Source organism: Dipteris shenzhenensis, chromosome 22 (genome assembly GCF_047967505.1).
Source record: "Dipteris shenzhenensis isolate YYH24624 ecotype China chromosome 22, Dip_SZ_1.0, whole genome shotgun sequence".
Classification (NCBI taxonomy): Eukaryota; Viridiplantae; Streptophyta; class Polypodiopsida; order Gleicheniales; family Dipteridaceae; genus Dipteris; species Dipteris shenzhenensis.
Window position 1 is genome coordinate 12796157 of NC_141617.1, and position 10657 is coordinate 12806813.

At 43.7% G+C, this 10657-nt stretch overlaps 1 protein-coding gene across 1 annotated transcript; it reads left to right on the plus strand.

Moving 5' to 3' along the window:
- Window positions 1-3628: 3628 nt before the first annotated feature.
- LOC147887755 (pentatricopeptide repeat-containing protein At1g06140, mitochondrial-like) lies at window positions 3629-5965 on the plus strand. The gene is made up of 4 exons (XM_087393213.1): window positions 3629-4270; window positions 4352-4543; window positions 4625-4814; window positions 4902-5965. The coding sequence occupies exons 1-4, from the start codon at window positions 3629-3631 to the stop codon at window positions 5963-5965; spliced, it is 2088 nt and encodes a 695-aa protein (XP_087249339.1).
- Window positions 5966-10657: the final 4692 nt, after the last annotated feature.

Genomic DNA, 10657 nt, shown 5'->3' on the forward strand with positions numbered 1-10657 from the left:
GGTATATAAAGACCTTTGAATAAGTACTAGTATGTGACCATCATATTGCTATAGATGTAAAAGACATTGGTATAAGAAAAATTTGAATTTAAACACTTCAACCTAGTAATTAACATGATTATTTGCATGACACCAATCCTAGAAAGAATGATAGCTCACAATCTACATATTTCTATGGAGATAGTTCTAGTGGAACATGTCTTTACCCTAGTTTGTCTCAACGTATCCTATGGAAATACTTCTAGTGGAACATGTCCTTACCCTAGTGGAACATCTCCATATTTCTATGGAGATAGTTCTAGTGGAACATGTCCTGACCCTAGTCTTTCTCAACACATCCTATGACTAGTGTTAACTAAGCCTTTGTTATTGGTGGAAGAACTTGCTGATGGCTCTTGTTTCTAATACTCTCTTCATGGAGTATCATACTTTATCATTCCTACTAAACAATTTTTGCTGCTAGATTTGAATATTTTGAATACAAGATTTCATATTATATTTATTACCTTATTGATTTCAAGCCAATCCAAAAATGAATCAAAACCTTTGATCATATCTAGAATATCTATATATCTTAGATACAAAATCTTGTCATGTTAAGTGAGGTCAATCAATCTAACATGCTGATCAAAATTGTAGTAATTGTTTAAGATCTTTTGCATGGAATTCTTCTCTTGAAGCCTCCTCAACCATCAAGGGTGATGGGTCCAAATCGAGTATTGGCACAAAGATGCTTGCGAACTCATTTTTCTTTCCCAATTATATAATCTTAGCAACTTGAACTATGCATAATTATGTATATAATGCACACATGAGGCCATCTACGGTAGAAGCGAGAGCTTGCCACCTCAATCATTGCATCATAAATTTCACTTTGCCATGCACATGACTATTTCAGCCATAACATAATGAGAAATCTCTCTATTTCATAGCTAGATGATAGTACCAATGAAACAAAAGAATTCAATGGCGACAAAGATATAAATAGTGAATAGATAAGTGGATAGCAAGAATGGAATTTGTCTACTCATGACTCTACTTTAATAAGGTGGAGTCACAAATAGTAATTTTGAACAAAATAAACCCTCGGAGAAGAACTTGAGAGCTTGAACATATAAAATCTTGGAGGATAGAATTTGTCTACTCATGACTCTGCTTTAACCAGAATCACAAAAATAATTTTGAACAAAATAAACTCTCCCACCTTAAGCATACCTGAAGGGGCCTGGGGGAATTTAGTGTCTTGAGCAAGAGATTCCTGAATTAGAGGAGAAACTTATCAATGTATCATGTGGATCTTGATTTGTTGACAAATCAAGTCACTGAGAAGATGCAATCATGCATGAAGCTCCATAGTAGGAGAGGCAACAAAATGAGAAGAAACTTGGCAATTTGCCAAGCTCTATAATAAGATATGCTTGGGAATCTTTGATAATCCTCGAAACCATTCTTGAAGGCATTCGGCAAGAGTAGCCTGCAAATTAAAATCTTCCATGAATTTGCTAGCTTTCAAATTTGTCAAGAACGATCAGTCTCCAAGCAATGCAAGTCACATCAATTCCAGATTGTAGAGTTGAAAGACGTAGTAGACCGTTGTGGCCTAAATCTCCAATTTGCCACGACTCCAACAGAAATGACAATCTTAGCTCTAAATGAAGCTAGAGATTCAATGACTTCAAACCCCCTGCTGTGGGTAATAGACACCCCTCGCATGATTGGTGGAAGGAAATGGTTCATTTGAAACAAATTTGGATGCGACCAACAAATGCAGCATTAGTAATTGTCTCTCTCATTCTTGTAATCAAGCTCTAAACTGATAGTGCAAAAATGTCACTATCACAAATGACAAAATTTAAAGAATGCATAACTTATAGAGAGTAGGGAAGAGAATTGAATAGATATAAATAGGATCCCCCTTGAGCTAAGCATTTATCATTCTATTCTACACACACAAAGTAGGTTGCAAAAATAGTATGTCGAATTCCGTTCTAGCAACCTTCTATAAAAAAGAACCCTTCCATGAATGTCTTTTTCATTTGCTTTCTTAGATGCTTCCATCAACTTAGTAATCTCTTGCAGCTCCTTTAACTTCCAGTCATCCTCTTAACTTGCATTTTAAAAAAATACCATCACCTTGAACACCCTGTCCTTCAAATCTTGCACAGCCATGTCCTGTTTGTTGGGCAATCCCTTGCATAATGCCCTCATATTTTACATGAATACCAAGCGTCTGAAAATGTATCGAATTTGACTTCGATTGACAGCTCTCACCCATTTGTGGTAGTGAGCTTGAGAAGTTTTAGTGTTTCCATAGGTTTGTCTTGGAGGTGAAATTGGGTAGCTCTTGGATCTTCCATCTCCTCCCATCACAAAGCCTCTTGTCTTTCCACCTCCATTTGTCTCTTTGCCACCTCTTCAATGATCCACAAAAGTTAGGGAGTTTTCTTTTATTTGGCACATTGCAACTCTTCTCCCCCAAGCTGCCATGTGTCCTGACTTATTTTTTGGTGCATGGGTAATATGTGAATTAATAACAAGATACATGCTCAACAGAAGTAAATTTTCATTAAAGTGGACCAAAATCTTTGGAAAGCAATTTGGAGAAAGGGCTTGAGTTTTTGATGAGATGAAGGGGATGACAATTATAGCTAACGTCAAAGACTTGATCAGTACAGAGAGAGAGAGAGAGAGAGAGAGAGAGAGAGAGAGAGAGAGAGAGAGAGAGAGAGAGAGAGAGAGAGAGAGAGAGAGAGAGAGAAGCTTCAACCGCAAACGATATACATGAACTTGCAATATTTACATTTTCACCTGTTAAAATATTTTCTCAAACTTGTAAAGTTTGTAAAATTTTGGGTAATTTAGGTATAATTTAGCTAAACAATCTGCAAATTCTTAAGAAAAACCTTTGAAATTTTGAAACCTGAAGTTTTGTTGACTTTTTTGTGAACCTGTGCTTCAACTTGAATTTAATACGATTTTTAAAACTTTTATATTTATATTTATTCTATTTTTAGACTCACGACCCACGACCCATGACCAATGCTACATTTGAATTAGGCTAGGTTCACACTGGGTGGTGGACATTTGTCGAAATGATATGTGAAGGGTTGCGATCCTAGGTGGATGAGTAAAGAGCATGCACTTTACACATTGCGGACAACGTAAACGAAAAAAGGTCAGGTTACGTGTAAGGGTTGGGCAAGAGATGGGCGTCGATTGTGATCGGTTGCCCCCACTATCCCACACATAGCAAGACTAGTCAACCGTGTGGACACACGGGACAACTTCCGCTCGATGTGAACAACAGACATGACAATCATCCGACGGTGATGCGGCATCTTTCCGAGGCGGTCTTTGCTAGTGTTAAGTTGAAGATTCTCTACAAGGAAACAAGGCTTTCCTTGTGCTCATTGAGAGGCCGAGGTATGTATCCCTACTCAATGAAAGAGAGGTGGTGTAAACGAAAATTGTGGGAAATGGGTATTTCGGATAAGCCATGTAGTATATAACTTAGACAATTTCAAATTCCAAACTAAGCGAGGACTTCAAACCAAGGACTCCTGATTCAGCAGTCGAGTCGTAATATCTGTAGTGGGCGTTTGGTGCATTTCTCAACAGCTTCAAACCCATGACGCTATTCCTCTGGTATGATTGTTCATCTTTATCCTTCGCATCGGACATGCCTCATCTTCGGATCGAGCCCCTCTCCTTCGAGAGACCGCAACCACACAGTCTCACCTTTTGCACAGCTGCAAGCTTGAATGTCTCACATAGTCCACGCCCTAGGACTATGGATTTCGAAATAGACTTAGATAGGCACCAGCGCAAGGTCCTGGTGCCGTTTGCTGATGAGATTCTAAGCGAGCTAGGATCCAGCAAAGTCCAAACGTTAGATAGGCATCATAAAAAAAACAAAGACTGCAGTCTTGAAAGCTTGAATGCGGAAATTCTTGTCCAGCTGGGGCCAGAGACAGATGATGTTACCTATGCTTCGCTTTTGAGGCGTTGCGCTAGTGCCAAGGCCCTCTCTGAGGGCAAACGTGTGCATGAACACATGAACAGGCGTGGATATGCTGGCAACAGATTTCTAAGTAACCTTCTTATCCAAATGTACAGCAAATGTGGGAGCCTAGATAACGCACGCACTGTATTTAATAAAATAGTCTACCGAAATGTGTTTTCTTGGAATATTATGATCGCAGCATCTGCCCAGAACGGAAGCCTGCATGATGCGAGGGCGTTGTTTGCAGAGATGCCGCAGCGGGATCTGGTCTCCTGGACTGCCCTGATCGCTGCATGTGCCCAGAATGGGCATGGCAAACAGGCCCTGCAACTGTTTGGTCAAATGCAGGCTGAAGGCTTTGAGCCAGACAAGGTCACGTTCATCTCCGTTGTTGATGCATGTGCCAGTGTTGCAGCCCTGGAAGAGGGCCGAGTGATCCATGCCTCCATTGCTGGCAATGGATGGGAGACAGATGTGGTTGTGGGGACTGCCCTCGTCAATATGCATGGCAAGTGCGGGAGCATAGATGATGCATGGGCAGTGTTTGCAGAGATGCCACAGAGGAATGTGGTCTCATGGAATGCCATGATCGGTACTTGTGTCCGACATGGGTATGGCCAGGAAGCTTTGCAATTGTTTGGTCAAATCCAGGCTGAAGGAGTTCAACCAAACAAGATCACCTTCATCTGCATTGTTGATGTATGTGCCAGCGTGGCAGCCCTAGAAGAGGGTCATGTGATCCATGCTACTGTTGCTGGCACTGGAGGGGAGTTGGATGCTGTTGTTGGGACAGCTCTAATCAATATGTATGGCAAGTGCAGTAGTGTAGATGATGCAAGGGCAGTGTTTGCAGAGATACAACAGTGGGACTTGGTATCCTGGAATGCCATGATCGCAGCATGTGCCCACAATGGGCATGACAAGGAGGCCCTGCGATTGTTTGGTCAAATGCAGGCTGAATCCTTTGAGCCAGACACGATGACTTTCATCTGCATTGTTAATGCATGCACAAGTGAGGCAGCCCTAGAAGAGGGTTGGATGATCCATGCTATGGTTGCTGGCAATGGATGTGAGTTGGATGTTGTTGTGGGGACATCCCTTGTTCATATGTATGGCAAGTGCGGGAGGCTAGATGATGTGAGGGCAGTGTTTGCAGAGATGCTACAGCGGGACGTAGTGGCCTGGAGTGCCATGATTACTGTTTTTACCCAGAATGAGCATGGCAAAGAGGCCCTACAGCTCTTTGGTGAAATGCTGGCCGAAGGTTTTGAGCCGGACGTGATGACCTTCATATGTGCTCTGGATGCCTGTGCCAGTGTGGCAGCCCTAGAAGAGGGTCAAATGATCCATGCTACTGTTTCTGGCAATGGATGGCAGTTGGATGTCATCATGGGGACATCCCTTATCACCATGTATGGCAAGTGTGGGAGCCTCGATGATGCAATCGCAGTATTTGCAGAGATGCCACAGCAGAATTTGGTCTTGTGGAATTCTATGATTGCTGCATGTGCCCAGAATGGGCATGGCAAGGAGGCCCTGCATGTGTTTGGTCAGATGCAGGCCGAAGGCTTCGAACCAGACAATATCACCTTTCTTTGTATTCTCACTGCTTGCAGTCACACAGGCTTGGCTGCTGATGGGAGGCGATATTTTGCCGCTATGAATAGAGACCATGGGATAACCCCCTCAGCGGAGCATTATGTACACATGATTGATCTTCTTGGGCGAAGAGGACTATTGGAAGAGGCAGAGGACCTGATCATTAGTATGCCATTTGAACACATTCCTTCAGCGTGGTTGAGCTTGCTTTCATCATGCAGAATTCACAATGATGTGGAGCGTGCTGTGCGTGCTGCACATTTTGTTTTTGAGTTAGACCCAGGGGATGCATCATCATATGTACTCCTGGCAGACATCCATGCTAACAAGAAGAAGGTGAGAAAGTCCATGGTAATTGTGTGATAAAGTGCCAAGCCCCGGTTGTATTGATGTGGTTGTTGCATGAACCTAGTGGTTAAGGATGCCCACGATGGAGGCTGGAGATGTGCTTAATAAGCGAATCTTGTCGACCATAACCAGAATCTCCATGAGTAGTGATTGTTCATATCGCATGAGGACCTCCGGGTTTCCTCTGACTGTCATTTCTGTCACAAAATGCATTTGCTGTGGCATGCGATCATACAAATTCTCATCATAACACTTGGCTCTGAATCAGTGGATGGCAGTGGATTGAGGTAAGCCTAAGTACATCTGTCTAGCCCCCAATTCTGCAGCATGTAATGGGATGACTCAACCGCCTATGGCTAAAAGGGACGAAAATGAAGTATGGCTTAGGAAATGCAACGAGGCATGTGCTTGTGCAATATTGTTGTGAGGTAGAGTTTTTTTTGGTCTGGAGGTTGTATGAACAGTACTTGGCGGTCAGAAGGCCTGTTGCTGGCTGCAGAAAGCTGGCAAGCTCTTCTTGGAGATACATGTGGAACATCCTCACTTTCGAGAATGTTCTGGCCCTAGAGAGGGTTTGCTTAATTAAATTAATAGATGGTCAACCTTAGATAAATGAAACTAGAACAGGAGCAAATAGCATGAGAAGGGCTATGTGCCTTATGTTGTGCTGCAGCCTTATGTTCAGGTGTGAAATGGAGACTGCATTCTGTTCTCCACATCTGTATATGCTGTGTTCTACTGAATGCATTGCTAGGGAGGAGTAAACATGGCACTCATTGGGTTGCAATTACCCCCCCTCCAAAGAGAGTATGGTGTGTGCATATGCCAAATGGTCGGGTATGAGTATTCAATTTATGTCAAGGGAGTGCACAAGATCTAGTCCTTCTGAACTATGACAAAATGGCTGTGTCACAAGAGGGACTTATGGGCTGTGTGAATCTTACGGTTTCATGTGAACATGTACATAGACTATGGGTGTTGGTAGAGTGGTATGGGGAAAAAATCCTAGCTCTCAATGGATGTAAGAGTCCCTGGTACGGCTCCTGGTGAGATCATGCTGCTATTGAGTAGAGCTAGCAAGGGCATTGAGTACTGAGGAAGACTGCCAAAGCCTTGAGAGAAAAAAGGTTATTGAGAGACCTTAGAGAGAATTGCAGGGAGAGAAGGGAAAACGACTCTATTGGCATCAGATGCAGCTAAATCAGTATGAAGCTCATCAAGGAGGTGACTATGCATGGTTTGCATAAGAGAATGCATAGTTAGCTTGATTTATGATAAACTTAGCACCCTATGAAATGTATGTCATAGGTGACGTGGGTTAGCAACCTTAGCTGTGAACTTGTCGGGCCTAGTTACCACTTTGGTTAGACAATGATATCCTCAATTTGTCACTTTACGGCTAGATTTCTAATTGGTATGCCACTTACAACTCTGTAACACTTTTTGGATTTACTACTCTTTTGGCATTAGGTGGTGCCATGGGCACGATACTAGGATCAAACAAATCGATAAGATCTTATCCATCAGCCGATCCTCCACTTAATGGTTGATCACATTCTTTGTCAACTATGGTCCAAGTTGGTGCTTAGGCTCCTTCAAGGGGTAGCTGTTTGCTCGAGTCATTGCCGCTCTCCTTATAAGGATTCGCGTGTGCATTTGCCACCTCATCCACGATCTGTCATACTTGTACTTTGTTATGTGCCTACTTCGCTTCTTGCACATATTCTTGCATGCATCGGGTCCTTGCAAGCTCCACTCTGCATACGACTTGTGTACAACTTCAGCCAACACTTGAGCTCTTGCATGTGGTTGCTAGGGGTTAAGAATTGCTTGGATGGAGTCCTTGTGGTTTGGATCTCGAAAGAAACTCGGGATAGGGACTTGTAGGGACTAATCTAGAGGCAACACTTGGGGACCCAAGGAGAGTTCTTGATGGGGATGTTGTGACGTGCATGTGAGATTGTTGGAGAGCTCGATGGTGTGGGTCAGATCCGTGGTTTGGCATTGAGTGCTTGTGATTACCGACGTTGCTTGGCTACATTGGTGAGGGTTGGTGGTTGAAGTGGCAGGCTTAGAGTAGAGGAACACAATGATGGGGACATGCTTGATAGACATGACCTTAGAGAGGATGTTGTCATGGATTACATCAGCATAACCCATGGGCTACATCTTAGGAAATCAGCTCGATTAGTTTCTGCTAAACGAGAAATGAAAAACATAATCAATAGGTAATAACAGCCAAGCCTTCGGCTGGCCCTTGTAAAGAGAGAATAAAGGGAGGCGGGCTTTTGTGTGATCAGTGCCCGCCATGCAAGAACTAACTCTATAAGAAAACACTGTACTACCGCTTTTGATTGATGAGAAAAGAGGTGTGCCTCTTTCAACTCTCTGTTCGCATTGTTTCCTTTATGGTATCAGAGCCTGTAGGTTGAGAAGGTGCGAGAGAGAATTCCCAACCCATTACGAGAAACTACCGCCATGGCAGGAAGTACTAGCGAAGCCAGTGTCCCTATTTCTGAACAATGGAATGTTGTAGGAGCGAATTTGCTAGGATTTGCCCACGCAACCACCATCATTGAGAGGAAAGGTGTGAAGCCGTTCGATGGCACAGGCTTCCAGATGTGGAAGTGGCGGGTCGAGATGCATCTCAGGGAGTGTTGCCTCTGGGAGGTCGTAGGAGGAAAGGAGAAACTTGATGCACGAGAAGGTGCTGAAGAAGACAAGAGTGCCCAAGAGGAAGAGCCCACTCCAGAAGAGAAGACTCGAGCTGAGAAAGATAACACGGCAATGTCCACGAGCATTGGAGGACGGACCTGCCAGACAGATACGTTAGTGCAAGAGCTCGAGCGAGATATGGGAGAAACTCCTAAGCATTTATGAAAGGCGATCACCAATTGGTTGAAGGCAACTCAAGATGCAACTGATGAGCATGAAGATGAAGAACGAAGACTCCGCCCTGAAGCACATCGAGAAGGTAAGAGCCCTAGTCGACGAGCTTGCAGCTGTGGGATCACCTTTGGATGAAGATCAGGCTTTGGAGCAACGAGACACATCACACACATGCGGAGCCTCTTCCACGTATGAATGGGAGACGCCAATGTCCAACAAGGGCTCGGACTTGGGAACATTCGTCTGCCTGCACCGCATGGAAAGAGTATCCAACTCTCTGATGTCATGTTCGTCCCTGGCATGAAACGCAACCTGCTCTCCGTGAGCAGACTGGATGACAAGGGCTACACGACGACCTTCACTCAAGGAAGGTGTAGCATACTGCGTCCGGACGGGAAGGTGGTTGCACATGGCCATCGATCCGGAAATCTCTACAAACTTGTGCTTGAAACAGATGTTGTAGCATTTTCGGAAGAAGACCGACGCCTCGGAAACTTGGGCACGCTAGCATGCAACGAATTTCAGAGCTCCAATGCCACAACATGGTAATCGGACTTGATCAAGGAAGCTTTGATGATAAACATATTTGTCAGATTTGCCAGACAGGGAAGCAAGCTCGCCTTCCTTTTTCCGCCTCTCAGAAGAAGACGACATGAGTCCTTGAACTCGTCCACTCCGACATTTGTGTCATGGTCCAGATCAGTCTTGGGGGAGCGAGGCATATGCTTTAGATCCATATTTATGTTTGAATCTAACAAAATATGTACTACATGCAAAAGTAGAATATATACTACCATGTCCCATGTCAGGAACATGTTAACAAAATTTGTATTACATGCTAAAGAACAAATTGTACTACATGGAGCCTAGTGCCACGGATTGCATGGACTTGTTAGCCATTTCCAAAGCCAAAATACTTGATAGCAGCTGACTGAACCGTATCAAAGATTTGCTCTAGCCCTGTCATCAGTGAAGTAGCCAACCCTTCAAATTTCTATCAGTGAAGCAACCCCATGGCATTCTTTCAATCTCTAAAAGGTTGGTCTGAATCTGAAAGGAGAATCTCAAAGCATCAAGCTAAGGCTCATCTTCCAGAATAAGGTTGCTCCTTAGAGACCACCCTTGTCATGAAGGTCACCAATTGTGCAGCCATGAAAACCATAGATTGCCATAGACGTCCTACCGAGTTTTTCATGGGTGAAGGCATGCATTGACTTGAACATGTAGCAAAGACTTGCATGGACTCACTAGCCCTTGCAAAAGTCAAAAGGCTTGATACAAGTTGATTGAACTGTGTCAAAGACTTTCTCTAAGACTGCCCCTATCATGAAGGTCATCAATTTGCAGCCATGAATGACATAGATTGCCATAGCCATCCTACTAGATTCTTCATGAGCAACTATCCATGGCATGCTCATGGTCTCAAAAAGATTGGAGTCATAGTGAAAGACGAATCTTAGAGCACCAAATTGAGGCTAATTTTTCAGATTGCTACGCCCTTCAAAGACTGTGACTTGTCATGAAGGTCACCGATCACTTTGAGGGAGCAAGAAGGAGAGACAAGTTGGTAGAAGAGAGTGAGAGCCAGACCAGATAGATCGTGTTGAGGGAGCTCCAAAAAAAAGGGCAGCTGGTGCCTTGCTAAGTGCTAAGTGCTAAGTGCTTTCTGCTAACATTGCTAAGGAGTAGGAGAATGAAGATAGACTGAGGGTGGAGTTGAGGGTGGAGCAAGAGGCCGACAACTTAAATAGCTGGTGCCCACCTCCTCGTTTGAACCATAGCCTCAACTATCATGCAAGCTGTCATATATATCAATGT

What these genes read in the sequence shown, in the direction of transcription:
- LOC147887755 (XM_087393213.1), top strand. Translation starts at nt 3,629, where the DNA reads ATGACGCTATTCCTCTGGTATGATTGTTCATCTTTATCCTTCGCATCG. An exon ending in AGATGCCGCAGCGGGATCTG is followed by an intron (nt 4,271 to 4,351) that starts GTCTCCTGGACT and finishes GGTCAAATGCAG; the next exon opens with GCTGAAGGCTTTGAGCCAGA. An exon ending in AGCTCTAATCAATATGTATG is followed by an intron (nt 4,815 to 4,901) that starts GCAAGTGCAGTA and finishes CCATGATCGCAG; the next exon opens with CATGTGCCCACAATGGGCAT.